Source organism: Anomaloglossus baeobatrachus, chromosome 1 (genome assembly GCF_048569485.1).
Source record: "Anomaloglossus baeobatrachus isolate aAnoBae1 chromosome 1, aAnoBae1.hap1, whole genome shotgun sequence".
Lineage (NCBI taxonomy): Eukaryota > Metazoa > Chordata > Amphibia > Anura > Aromobatidae > Anomaloglossus > Anomaloglossus baeobatrachus.
The window spans coordinates 773,506,926-773,521,919 of NC_134353.1; the positions used below are offsets into that span (position 1 = coordinate 773,506,926).

At 44.7% G+C, this 14,994-nt stretch overlaps 1 protein-coding gene across 1 annotated transcript in view; it reads left to right on the top strand.

Moving 5' to 3' along the window:
• Positions 1 to 14,994, top strand: part of FBN2 (fibrillin 2) — a 415,749-nt gene that overhangs the window by 351,953 nt on the left and 48,802 nt on the right. The window contains exons 49-50 of the mRNA XM_075324675.1: positions 12,532 to 12,657; positions 14,390 to 14,542. Coding sequence (XP_075180790.1) covers positions 12,532 to 12,657; positions 14,390 to 14,542 — 279 coding nt within the window. The remainder of the gene's footprint in view (positions 1 to 12,531; positions 12,658 to 14,389; positions 14,543 to 14,994) is intronic.

The following is a 14,994-nucleotide window of genomic DNA, read 5'->3' on the forward strand; positions in this document are numbered from 1 at the left end:
GGCAGACAGTCTACTTATTGTCTGCGTCTACAGAACTGTAATGCTTGGCAAACACCATGTCAGACCGTTATGAGCCGTGTCTGCATCTTATTCAGGATTGGGAAAAGTCTCAGATCTTTCTAAATGATTTTCGTCTTAAAAGAAAGACATGAGATGTCTGCGTAGTACATATCCAGAAGCTGTTCACAGATTTTATTTTATCTTTACACTATAGACTTTATATAAATATACAACTACTATAACTGGATTATAGCGATTTAATGCATTGGTTACAGCTCATTAGAATTTGTACATTTAACGCACAAAATGCTTCAAGATGACTTCAAAGACCCTTCTCATTTTTGAGGAGGGATTCTATAGACAACCTCATTGCTGGTGCTAAAGATCTAAAGATTAACTAAAACTGGTAGAAATTTCAGAACCAGTATGGTAAAAAAATAAAATCCATTTTTGAGATTTATTGTAAATGCCCTTTTGTCTTGAATGTTTCGGATGGAGTATTTTATTATAGTCAGGTTATGCTTAAAGGGGTTGTCAAGGTTTGGCACGAAAGTCTGAGGCATTCTGTGACTGCAGACTTACAAATCTTCACATTGTGCACAGTGCGCACTGTCAGAATTCTCCATAGCTGGCAGCAAAACTAGGCGTTATTATGACTGCAAGTATGCAATTTGCATATTTCTAGCTACAGGCCAACTAGATGTGCGTGGCCTTGCTCAATCCATTTGTATTAAGTGAGGCAGTGAAGAGAGGAAAAAAGCCGCACTTGTTGTAAAATAACATCCAGAATTTATTGAAAACAGTGCATAAAAATCATGGAGGTCCGGGGCCAGGTGTTGGTACCCAAAAGGACGATGGCCATTTCGCACAAATGCGCTTCTACGGGTCCTTGCACAACATTTCCATGAAATGGCCATCGTCCTTATGGGTTCCAGCACTTCGCCCCAGACCTCCATTTTTATGCACCGTTTTCAATAAAGTCTGGATGCTATGTTACAGCAAGAGCAGCTTTTTTCCTCTCTTCACTGGCTCAACTTTGGATCTGCCTGTTCACACCTGCCAGCAATGCTAAAACCCGAGCAGCAGTCAAGAGTTTCCATTTGTTGTCCAGTCATCTGCAGCATCGGACGAGGTAATCAAGTAGTGTGAGTCTGCATGTATTCTTTCGTTGTCCATTTGTATTGAGTGAGGTCGCGCACATCTTGTCAGATTTTGACCGGGAGTGTGCTTATAGGATAACATAACATAGGATAAGGTAACATGACCGCCCGCACCAGGCATCAGAGAATCTTGACAGTGTGCACTGTGCATGCTGTGTAGAGATGAGTGAACCGGTCGTGGTTTGGCTCGAGGTCGGTTCGCCGAACGGAGCTCCCGTTCGAGTTCGGTTCGTCGAACGCTCGACGAACCGAACTCGAACCAATAGGCTATAATGGGAGGCAATCACAAACACATAAAAATGCATTATAAATGTACACATACAGTTAATAAACATTGCCATAACACTTACCGGTCCCCGCGATCCCTCCTGCACTCTGTCTCCTGCCGCTATTCCATCCGATGATCGCTGAATCCTCCCGGTCACTGGCACTGCCAGCAGAAATGCAGGACCTATCGTGACGTCAAAATAGCCATGTGACCAGTCACGTGGCTATTATCTCATTGGCTACAGACTGGTCACATGACTATGACGCGTCATGTAGGACCTGCGAGTGCATCTCTCCGGTACACGGTGCACATTTGTGTATCGCCGTGCACCGGCGACATGCTCTAGCACACGGTCGACTCCCCGTTCCGTTAGGGACCGGCTGACACAGCCGGTCATTAACGGAGATCACCGTTGCCATAGCAACGCAGATAGCGGTGACGTCACCGCTAACCGCGGCTCCGGGAGCACCGTTGCTATGGTAACGCGTCTGTCAGCGTTACCGCTGTTACCGCTAGCAGCACTGATCACTCACGGAGTGAAGGCTGCACGCTGCTTCTCGTGCAGCTTTCACGGAGTGAATGCTCCACGGGAAGCAGCGTCTTCCCCCATGCAGCAGTGATGTAGCAGAGCTGCATTTGTTGAACGAGAAAGGCAGAAGAGCAGGATCGTGGAGGGCTGACAGGGGGTAATAAAGATGGAGTCTCTAATGTGTCTGTGTGTTTATTTCTATTAAAGTATTTTTTCTCTGTGTGGTTTCTTTTTTTTAACCCTTTATTGGAGATTGTTAATGGCCAGGTCAAACGTGCCTGACATTAAGAATCTCTGGCTTAATACTGGCTAGTAAAACAAAGCCAGTATTAACTCATGATTACCAAACAAGCCACCCGGCTCCAGGGCTGTTGGAAGAGTTGGATACAGCGCCAGATGATGGCGCTTCTATGAGAGCGCCATTTTCTGGGACGGCTGCGGACTGAAATTTGCAGCAGAGGCACCCAGAAACCTCGGGCTAACCTGTGCTGCGGATTCCAATCCCCAGCTGCCTAGTTGTACCTGGCTGGACACAAAAATGGGGCGAAGCCCACGTCATTTGTTTTTTAATTATTTCATGAAATAAGTGAAATAATTAAAAAAAACGGGCTTCCCTATATTTTTGGTTCCCAGCCGGGTACAAATAGGCAACTGGGGGTTGGAGGCAGCCCGTGGCTGCCTGCTGTACCTGGCTAGCATACAAAAATATGGCGAAGCCCACGTCATTTTTTTGGTGGGCAAAAAACTTCTGCATACAGTCCTGGATGGAGTATGCTGAGCCTTGTAGTTCTGCAGCTGCTGTCTGCTCTTCTCCATACAGACAGACAGCAGCTGCAGAACAACAAGGTAAAGCGGACAGCTGTGGTCTGGTATTCTCAGGGTGGGAAGGTCCATAGTTATTGGGCCTTCACAGCCTAAAAATAGCAGGCCACAGGCACCCCAGACGTGGCGCATCCACTAGATGCGCGAATCCTGGCGCTTCACCCCAGCTCATCCCGTGCCCTGGTGCAGTGGCAAACGGGGTAATAAATCGGGTTGATACTAGCTGTAAAGTCACCTGAGATCAAGCCCAGCAGTTTGTGATGTCATGGCGTCTATTAGATACCCAACATCATAAACTGTCAGTACTAACAAAAAAAAAAAAAAAATCGACAAAAGAAATTTATTTGAAAAAACAGTCCCCAAAACATTTCCTCTTTCACCAATTTATTGTAAGAAAAAAAATAAATGGGTCCTACGACGACTCTGGACCGTCTAGAACAGGGGTCTCAAACTCGTCAGAGTAAGTGGGCCGCACATAAAAAAAATTTAAGGCAGAGGGCCGCATTCCTTTCAAATTTAATACAATACAATATAATTGTTAATTAATTATTTCAACTGTTATAACAATGCTACATTAGTATGCGCTGAGAATCAAAAATACCGTGAAGCAAAACGTCATTTTTTTATATTATTTATTTGTCAAAGAGAGTGGGCATCTGTGATTGGCATCAGCATCAAAATGTATAAGCAGATTCCAGGTTATTCCAACAGCCAAGCACAGACACTCATTCTCTGTCACAGCATTCAAAAAATTACATAGAGCTGCGCAGTATTTTTGATTCTCAGAGCAGATAAAGCGGACAGCTACGGGCTGCCACCCCCAGCTGCCTGGCTTTTACTTAGCTGGCAATCAAAATATAGGGAAACCCAATTTTTTTTAATTAAATAATGAAAAAAAAAATGCGTGGGCTCCCGCCATATTTTGATCACCAGCCAGGTAAAACCAGACAGCTGAGGGCTGGGATTCTCAGCGTGGTAAGGCCCAAGCATTTTGGGCCCCCCCGCAGCCCACAACCGCCCCTGGAAATGGCGCATTCATCACAGCGCCATTTCCAGGTGCTTTACCTGGCTCTTCCAGCATCCCTGGTGGCAGTGGCACGCTGGGTAATAATGGGGTTAATACCAGCTTTGTATTCTCAGCTGCTAGTAAACCCGAAATTCATGGTGTCATGTCAAATTAGATGTGACCACCATGAATTTTTAGTAAATAGTAAAAAAACACAACACAGAGAAAAATATTTTTATTAGAAATTATACAAAAAAACACATTTAGGGACTCCCATCTTTTTTAGAAAATAAAAGCTTCCCTCTGACGTAGTCCAAAGTCAATGTCAGCTCAGCTTCATCGCTCTGAACAGATGAGCGTCTGTCCAGACCGACAAGAAGGCTGAGACTGAAAGTAACATTTTCCGGTCTTCATGCACACACAGCCACCATCATCATCATACAAACACACATGGCAATCATCATCATCATTATACACACACACACACACAGCCAACATCATCATCATACACAGCCATCGTCATCATCATCATCGTCACTCACAAACAGCCACCACCACGATCTTCTTCAGTCACACACCGCCACCACCGCCATTATCATCAGTTGCACACAGTCACCACCACCATCAGTCACACACAGCCACTACCGCCATCATCATCATCAGTCACAAACAGCCACCAGCGCCATCATCAGTCACACACAGCCACCACTGCCATCATCATCATCATCATCAGTCGCACACAGCCACCATCACCATCATCATTAGTCACAAACAGCCACTACCGCCATCATCATCATCAGTCACACACAGCCACCACCGCCATCATCATCATCAGTCACACACAGCCACCACCGCCATCATCATCATCAGTCACACACAGCCACCACCACCATCATCATCATCAGTCGCACACAGCCACCACCTCCGTCATCATCATCAGTCACACACAGCCACCACCGCCATCATCATCATCATCAGTCACACACAGCCACTACTGCCATCATCATCATCAGTCACACACAGCCACCACCGCCATCATCATCATCATCAGTCACACACAGCCACCACCTCCATTATCATCATCAGCCGCACACAGCCACCACCGCCATCATCATCATCATCAGTCACACACAGCCACCACCGACATCATCATCATCAGTTACACACAGCCACCATCATCATCAGTCACACACAGCCACCACCGACATCATCATCATCAGTCACACACAGCCACCATCATCATCAGTCACACACAGCCACCACCGCCATCATCATCATCATCAGTCACACACAGCCACCACCTCCATTATCATCATCAGCCGCACACAGCCACCACCGCCATCATCATCATCATCAGTCACACACAGCCACCACCGACATCATCATCATCAGTCGCACACAGCCACCATCATCATCAGTCACACACAGCCACCACTGCTATCAGAATCATCAGTCGCACACAGCCACCACTGCCGTCATCATGATCAGTCGCACACAGCCACCACCATCATCAGTCACACACAGCCACCACCGTTATCATCATCATCAGTCGCACACAGCCACCACCACCATCATCAGTCGTACACAGCCACCACCACCATCATCAGTCGCACACAGCCACCACCGCCGTCATCATCATCAGTCCCACACAGCCACCACCGACATCATCATCAGTCGCACACAGCCACCATCGGTCACACACAGCCACCACCGCTATCATCATCCTCCTCATCATCAACACAGCCATCATCATCATCATCCACACACACATACAGCCATCATCATCATCATCCACACACACAGCTATCATCATCCACACACACATACAGCCATCATCACCATCAACACACACAGCCATCATCATCATCATCATCATCATCCACACACAGCCATCATCATCATACACACACAGCCATCATCATCACACACACACACACACAGCCATCATCATCACACACACAGCCATCATCATCACACACACACACACACACACACACACATACAGCCATCATCACCATCAACACACACAGCCATCATCATCATCATCATCCACACACAGCCATCATCATCACACACACACAGCCATCATCACACACACACACACACACACACACACACATACAGCCATCATCACCATCAACACACACAGCCATCATCATCATCATCATCCACACACAGCCATCATCATCATACACACACAGCCATCATTACACACACACACACACACACACACACACACAGCCATCATCACACACACACACACAGCCATCATCACACACACACATACACACACACACACACACACACAGCCATCATCACACACACACACACAGCCATCATCACACACACACATACACACACACACACACACACACACACACAGCCATCATCATCATCATCCACACACACACACACACACACACACACACACAGCCATCATCATCATCATCCACACACACACACACAGACACAGACACCACAAACGTTCTAACGTGCCCTATGCTCTTGTTCCTTCCGCTGCACCCGCCGGCAAAGCAGCTGACGTCAGCGCTGCTCGGGTCGCTCTGCTGAGCTCGAGTTGAACGCCGCGGTCGATTGCTTTACCCTGACATCTGATTGAACTCCGCATTTTATTGCTTCTCCCTGCTTCTCCAATGCGGAAGTGCGGCCGGCCGCGGCTGCAATGTGAAAGTACGGCTGGCGACAATGACTGGAGGCAGTGGAGGGCAAATATCAAGTGCTCTGCACTGTGTCTGCGGGCCGCATAAATCAGACTGGCGGGCCGCATGCGGCCCGGGGGCCGCGTGTTTGAGACCCCTGGTCTAGAATATGGGGGGAGACACTCAGGGAACGTATCCCCCATTTTCTAGGAGTGCGGACCCTTCATGTGAGGAGTGTGGGTGCAATGAATCTGCACTCACTCTCCCCGGGTCCACAGCAGCAGAGTCCATGTCGTAATGGTTGCTACCAAAGCTGCAATGCCCTGCTCATGAGGTAAGGGCATGCCTAATCAGGAGAACTACTGTAGAGGAAGCTCTGCTCACTGGTATATAGGTGCTCAGAGGTAATAATAGATAAAATTAGTGAGTAACCTCGGCACTCTAAATCTCCCAGACTAAGTCAGTAAGTCACAACGGATAGTAATGAAAAATCACTCTTTATTGGTCCGTATTAAGAAAAAAAAATTTTCATAAGCATATATGTTTTTGTCAAAAACAAGTTACAAATGACGTTTCGGCCTGAGCCTTCGTCAGATTGGACTTATCTGCATGTAATCATGAAAAATGACAATAATCAGTATCACATAAGAGTGAGAGAACAATAACATAAACTCGAACAATGTAGAGGTACAATTGGGATGCAGCAAAAAAATTGCAACACAGCAAGAAATGAAACACATGATACAAATGTCATAATACAGTACAAGGACAATATAGTAATGACAAATATGGGGTCAGAGTAGGCTTAGACAGCTCTGGTACGAAAGAGATGTCAATCATAAAGTAACATGTGCAGTAGGTGTAGAGCTACACTATGCATGGCAGAGCTAATGGGTAGACCGACCATAGAAAAAGAACGGAGAAAAAGTGTAGAAAAAGTGTAGAAAAAGTATAGAAAAAAATGGAGAAAAAAATGGAGAAAAAGTGGAGAAAAAATGGAGAAAAAGTGGAGAAAAAATGGAGAAAAAATGGAGAAAAAATGGAGAAAAAGTGGAGAAAAAGTGGAGAAAAAGTGGAGAAGAAGTGGAGAAGTGGAGAAGTGGAGAAAAAATGGAGAAAAAGTGGAGAAAAAGTGGAGAAAAAGTGGAGAAAAAAATGTAGAAAAAGTGGAGAAAAAGTGGAGAAAAAGTGGAGAAAAGGTGGAGAAAAAGTGGAGAAGAAGTGGAGAAGTGGAGAAAAAGTGGAGAAAAAGTGGAGAAAAGTGGATAAAAAGTGGAGAAAAAATGGAGAAAAAGTGGATAAAAAGTGGATAAAAAGTGGATAAAAAATGGCGAAAAAGTGGGAAAAAAGTGGAGAAAAAGTGGAGAAAAAGTGGCGAAAAAATGGAGAAAAAGTGGAGAAAAGGTGGAGAAAAGGTGGAGAAAAAGTGGAGAAGAAGTGGAGAAGAAGTGGAGGAAAAGTGGAGAAAAAGTGGAGAAAAAGCGGAGAAAAAGTGGAGAAAAAGTGGAGAAAAAGTGGAGAAAAAGTGGAGAAAAAGTAGAGAAAAAGTGGAGAAGAAGTGGAGAAGAAGTGTTTGTTCATGCCAGAGGGGAGATAAATAATTTTTTACCGGCGCTGTCATTTACTGTAATGTGATCATCGGTGTACGGTGTATACCTGTGATCACGTGAGCGGGGACCGGAAAAAACGTCCTGAATCATGATCTCCAGGGTCTCAGCTAGCCCTGAAACCCCGGAGATTTTCTGACGCCGGGGGGCGTTATTCACTTATTTCTGCCTGCTGTTTATAAACGGCAGATCAGAATAAGGCTACATTAACACGACCGATCCATTTTTGCGGTCTGCAAAAAACAGTCCGTTTTTTTTCACGGGTGCATCCGTGTGGCATCCGTTTCCGTTCCGTAGACGGTCCGTATGTCATCTGTTTGTCATCCGTGTGCCTTCCATTTTTTTTGTGTACTGCAAAAAAACTGAAGGAGGGTAAATGCATAAATTTACCCAGGATCCATAGCTTCATCCTACATGAGGCGGTCACATTTTCTACTGCTTTTCACAGCGTAGAGCACTCTGGTGATTTTCTTGTGCTTGTACACTTCATATCAGTCTTTTCTGTCATTATAATGGCAGAAAGACACATAATGTCCCACTCTCCTGCATTTTGTAATTTTGCACCCTTTGGTGTCTTTCATGTGGCACTAAGGGGTGCTTAGCTTTGTATTTAGCCAAAACAATGAAAAAAAAAATGACGTAGGGTTCCCCCTAGTTTTGTAGCCAGCTAGGGTAAAGCAGACGGCTGCAGCCTGCAGACCACAGCTGGCAACCTCACCTTGGCTGGTAATCCAAAACTGAGGGCACCCCACGCTGTTATTTTAAATTAAATAAATAATTTTAAAAAAAAAACACGTAGGGGTCCCCCCAAAATTGGATCACCAGCCAAGGTAAAGCAGACAGCTGGGGTCTGATATTCTCAGACTAGGGAGGTCCATGGTTATTGGACTCTCCCCAGCCTAAAAATAGCAGGCCGCAGCCATCCCAGAAGTGGCGCATCCATTAGATGCGCCAATCCTGGTGCTTCGCCCCAGCTCATCCCGCGCCCTGGTGCGGTGGCAAACGGTGTAATTTATGGGGTTAATACCAGATGTGTAATGTCACCTGGCATCAAACCCTGGGGTTGGTGAGGTCAGGCGTCTATCAGATACCCGACATCACCAACCCAGTCAGTAATAAAAAAAAATAGACGACAAACACATTTTTATTTGAAAAAACACTCCCCAAAACATTCCCTCTTTAACCAATTTATTAGAAAGAAAAACAAATCCAGGTCTGGTGTAATCCAAGAGGTTGCCATGACGATCCACACTGTCCCAGTCAATGAAGAGCAGAATGTTCCCCATTGGCTGGGAGAGCAATGCAGTGACCTGAGCTAACATCAATGGGTCAGCCCAGGTCACTGCAGGGCATGACAAGTGCTGCTGTCAGCGAGGTACATTACCTGCGCTGATCTCCAGCACACTGACAGCACCTGTCACTGAGTTCAATGACCGCCGCCTTCACAGCCAAGTATCGCGAGAGGCCCGTGACGTCACCGCTAGTCAGTCTCGGGTCGGAAGCGATAGGTGATGTGACAAGCGGCGGCCATGGAGGACAGTGACAGCGCTGAGGTCGGGATGGCGGGACTTCATCACCGCAGGTAAGCCGAGCGGGGCCATGTGTGCAGAGTGTATGTGTATGTGTGTGTGTGTGTGTGTGTGTGTGTGTGTGTGTGTGTACGTGTGTACATGCCGCGTGCAGGAGGGGGCGGAGTGAGCTGAGCGGGGAAGTGTGGGCTTCCTGCACGTAACTAGGATAAACATCGGGTTACTAACCAAAGCGCTTTGGTTGGATACCCGATGTTTATCTTGGTTACCAGCTTGTGGCAGGCTGCCAGCGATGGCTCCTGCACACTGTAGCTGTAAAAAGCCCTGCTTTTTGCTGCTAGAACCGTTCTCGAATGTATCTAGAACTATCGAGCTTTAGCAAAAAGCTCGAGTTCTAGTTCGATCTAGAACAGCCCCCAAAATCACACGAGCCGCGAACTGGAGAACCACGAACCACGAACCGCGCTCAACTCTAATGCTGTGTAGCTTCACAAGTCTGCAGTCTTTCGCACCAAACCTAAACAACCCCTTTAAGGCTCTCCACCAGAAACATGTTAGCCAACCTATATGGGTTTGTTCTTTGTTTAATTTTTCTTTAACAAAATATTGTATTTTACTTTTTCTAATATCATGTTGCTGAAATTGCTTTCTCTACAATATAAGCCTCATTGACATGTCCATGATTCACATCCATGTTTTTCATAGTTAGAACACGCACCCTTTATAGTCTTTGGCCATGATTACATGTCTAATTGTTTTTGCAGACCAATTGACCAAAAAATAAATCTATAATTGAGACATGTCTGTTTAGATAAAATTTGAAGATCTAACTCGTCTATTAGAGTGAACAGGTCCATCAAAAGATGCCAATCAGTACTATTCAAGTGCAATCCAGTAAAACAAACGCTACACCAATGGTAAATAGGGTGACAATGCAACAAAATAGATGAAAATTGCATCGATCACACTCATGAAAAACTTTCTATGTTTTCTCTAATGCAAAAAAAGTGAATGTCTGAATGAGGCTTTATTTCTATTGAGAACTGGGCTTCTACTTATATGAGTATAGTTGTGAGCATTAAAGTAACATAGGCCGAGGGATTACTGATACTCCTTGTAGAGACCATCCTTGTTGAGACCATCAAGTTGTCGTATGGAGACTTATAGTTCAGCCGATGCTCCCTGAGTAGAATGTATGCAACACACCAGTTTTCATTGAAGAGTGGAAATAAAACTTATACACCTGTTTAAGGATGAGTGCAGCTTATTTTAGGGGAAGACTCTGGTTTGGCAAATATTCAGTCACATGGAAAGACTTATTAAACGGTTTGTCAGTGACTTATATAACAACTACATTCAGTATTCGGCAGAAGTGACCCAGCATTCTTACTGGTGGAGGTAATCTAATCTGAATTCCAATAACATTGTATGGATATTCCTTTGTTTCTGTAACGCTCGCCACTGGAAATGGTACGGTGAGCAAAAGTAGACCACAGGAAGACGCTGAACCTACCCTTTAGTGGGGTAAAGACTGGGACTGTGGCAGTTGACCCCCAGGGCAGGGACGGATACAGGAGCAGACAGGACTGGGTTACAAGTGTAGACAGGGACCACCAGGGTAGCTTGAGGCAGACAGCACAGGCAGGACGGACAGGCAGAGTCACTAGCAAGGCAGACGACATGGCCAGGATGGACAGGCAGTGTCAATAGCACCAACAGGGCAAGACACACAGGTAGAGTCACTAGCAAGGCAGATGGCAAGGCCAGGATGGACAGGCAGTGTCAATAGCAAGGCAAATGGCATGGCTAAGATGAACACAGTCACTACAACAATGTAAGACAGACTGGTAACAGGTACAGGCGGGGTAGGACTGCAACCAGATGCCAACAGGGCAGGACGGGACTAGAACCAGGGGCCAACAATTCAGGATTGGCTGCAACCATGTACAGGCAGGACAGGAATGGAACCAGGTGCCAACAGGGCAGGATGTGCTGGGACCAGATATAGGCAGGACAGGACTAACAGGGCAGACACATGGATTTGACAACTAGCTAGCTAGATAGAACACAACTATCTGAACTCAAGGCATTGATTAGCCACCTCCCCTAGTGGGAGAGTGCCCTGAATACCCAGCGCCTCTCCACATTAGGCTGAGAGGCACCTCCTAGGTGTGGCACGCTGGCCATTTAAGAGGAGGTCAGCAGTGTGCACGCACGCCCTAGAAGCACTCTCGGAGAACCTGTGACATGCGTACAAACTCAGGGAGGGGGAAACAGAAAGAAGCCTTGTGGGGGATATGAGGGACACTGGACAGCGTGGAGACAGCCGGCCGCGGCGGTGAGTGAGAGCGCATCCCTGCAGAGGGGAGACTGAGGGATGCAGGGATGCCAGGGTTACAGTTTTACTCTCTGAACTGTTCTCTGCCTTTTATTATGCTTTTCTGTAGACCATTTGTACAATATAATGTTTGTATTAATAATTTCCTTCAACACATAGAGTACATTAGTGATATGAAAAATAGGTCAGCAGGGGATAAAAGATTTCTCATTCTCTATGTTCTTTATTGCTGATGAAGATTTTTTATAATAACACCATATGGTTAGGGGATAATTTGGAGACCAATGTAAAACTATTGGACGAGAAACCAACTTACATGAATGATGCAAAGTGACAGGCCCCACAATCAGCATTGATTTTGTAGAAAGGTTTTGGCGCATACAACAAGATTTTGGCAGTTCTTGAAGGAAACATATTATAGGTAAACAAGGCTGTGCTTTTTATGTGTGTATGAATAATATATTGGGATATGAGAGGGATATACAGTTTACAAATAATGTTAAGAAAAAGTATTCTTTGTGCAGAGTGACCAAGAATGGGGTGTAGCTGTGGATGTATAGGCTTTAACATCCTAATTTTGCTGTATACTGAGCATTATATTTCCACTTTTAGACATTGATGAATGTAATGAAGAGCCAAATATATGCCTTTTTGGAAGCTGTGTAAACTCCCCTGGAAGTTTTCAATGCATTTGCCCACCTGGATTTATTTTATCAGATAATGGGAGAAGATGTTTTGGTATGTATTGTATCCGCTAGAAATCCTTCTACAGCAAATAAACAGAATACAGCATGCTCCAATCTTTGCTCTATGAACATTTCTTCTCTAACCTTTAAAATTGAACCTCATGTTAAACTATTTGCCTACAACCTCCTTCTTGTCTTCCCTCGGATGCTTAAATCCAGCCATGATGGTTTCTTTTTGCTCCCTTCTTGTAGAAATAGTGGTACATACATTTAGGGTGATAGAGTGCACAGCATGAGCCCCCTGCCTCCATTCTCAGTCCTTTCAGACCACCACACTAGAGCGAGTGTGGTCAGCACTGCTTGATACTTGATAGAGCATCGGGGTGTTCGGGCATGCTCATTATTCAGCTGAGTATCGCACATGCTTGAGTCCCCGCCCTGCATGTTTCACGGATCTTCGACTGCCCATAAACATGCGGGGAATGCCTACCATACACGGTAATGCTATAGTAAAGTGGACTACTGGCATTACTGTGATTGGCCGGGCACATCAAGTCATCCGGTCTTAGATTTGGGCGCTTGATGCTCGGCACACTGTCCACTTTAAGCAGTTCAAGGAGAGTTGATGTAGCAGGATGAGCTTAGATTAGAGCAGGGTTTGTACACTTGCACCCTTTAGTGCCTTTCATGCATCACTTAGGGGCATTTTTAGCCTGGTTTAACTTAATAAATAAATAATCTGATGTATAATAGAAACCTAAAAGACATTCAAGGAGAGAAAGAAAGACAAGATACTATTCTTCATTCACCAATTTATTATTAAAAAAAAATCCCAACAGCTCCGACATAGTCCATGGCGTTCCTACAACTGTAGTAGGAGCTGTAGTAGAACGACTGTAGTAGGTACTGTAGTACAATCTATGGAGCCTTTTTCAGAGAATGATGCTTCCTAGGCTATGCCCGGTCAGGCTGTGGAAACCTGGAGGCTGTGATGAGTGGTGATGACATCATTAACATTACCTCTCATCACCAGGTGAGAATGATGGCAGGGCGAGACCCGGTAATGTCTCACAAGCAGTGAAGTTAGTAACTTAGGAACATCACCGCTCGTTATACATTACAGGTCTTGCACTACCCTCTGTGTGAGCCGGTGAGAGCAGTGATGAGCGATAACAGGGAATAGAGCCATGGAGAGCAGGGGCTTGAGAAGAGCTTCCATGCACCAAAATCATTTAATCTATATTTGCATATTCAATCAAATGCTGATTTTTGAGCAACTGGAAATGGGCCGGCCATGTAAATGTATTGCTGCAAGTGCATATAAATAGCTTCAGGGGTGAAATCCTACTGACAGATTCCCTTCACAAATGGATAAAAATAATAAGAAAAATGAAGATTTTCAATAACAAGTAAATTGCAATGTTGCTTGTTTTTATCCATTTTCATGATGAGAATAACCCTATCATCAATACGTAAGAACAAGAAAAGTATCAATCAGCAGGATCTGAGACGATATAATAATCAAAATTATTATTACCATGTAAAACAACAAGAAGTAGGAAAATATCCCCAAATATTTGTTTTAGAATCTTTGTTGTCTTACTCAGGGACCACTTCATTATTTTATTTAAAAAAAGAGAGATTAAGACCCTTAGAAAACTTACTTGAACCTTGTACTTTTTAAACAGCACAAACTAGCAATGTCCGACACAGTTTTTTAGGATTTTTAATTTTATGGTGCAGTCTATTTAACGTTTAAGATATATGCAACTTGTTTATTTCAGATACTCGGCAAAGCTTTTGTTTTACCAAATTTGAAAATGGGAAATGTTCGGTGCCAAAAGCATATAACAGCACGAAAGCCATCTGTTGCTGCAGCAAAATGCCCGGAGAGGGCTGGGGAGATCCCTGTGAGCTGTGTCCAAAAGAAGGAGACGGTATGTGACACTTATCCTGCCATAATGATAGCATTCATCTTTCATTTCCTTCCTAACATCATAGAGAAATACCTTGTGGTTTTCCCCGGAATTTACAGAAAAGACAAAAACTGTAGATGTCAACCAGAAACTCTCATGATTTCTAACCAGAGGTGATAATCTTGTTGGAGAACAACCATAACCAAGCTCAGACAGTTAACGAAATTTTGTTAAAATCCCAATACATTGATAATACCACATATAAAAAAAACAACAACAGAGTAATGTAATGTCAATACACAGTAAAAGGACACCTGCAATGCTTCCGAGCCAGTGGGGATGGCAATGGGAAATAAACTACTCAAGTATCACATTAGGTGTATACTCATATAACCGTGCATTTTATATTTACTATATAGTTATAATAAATTCACAGTGGCTGAATGGTTAGTACTTCTGTCTTGTAGCGCTGA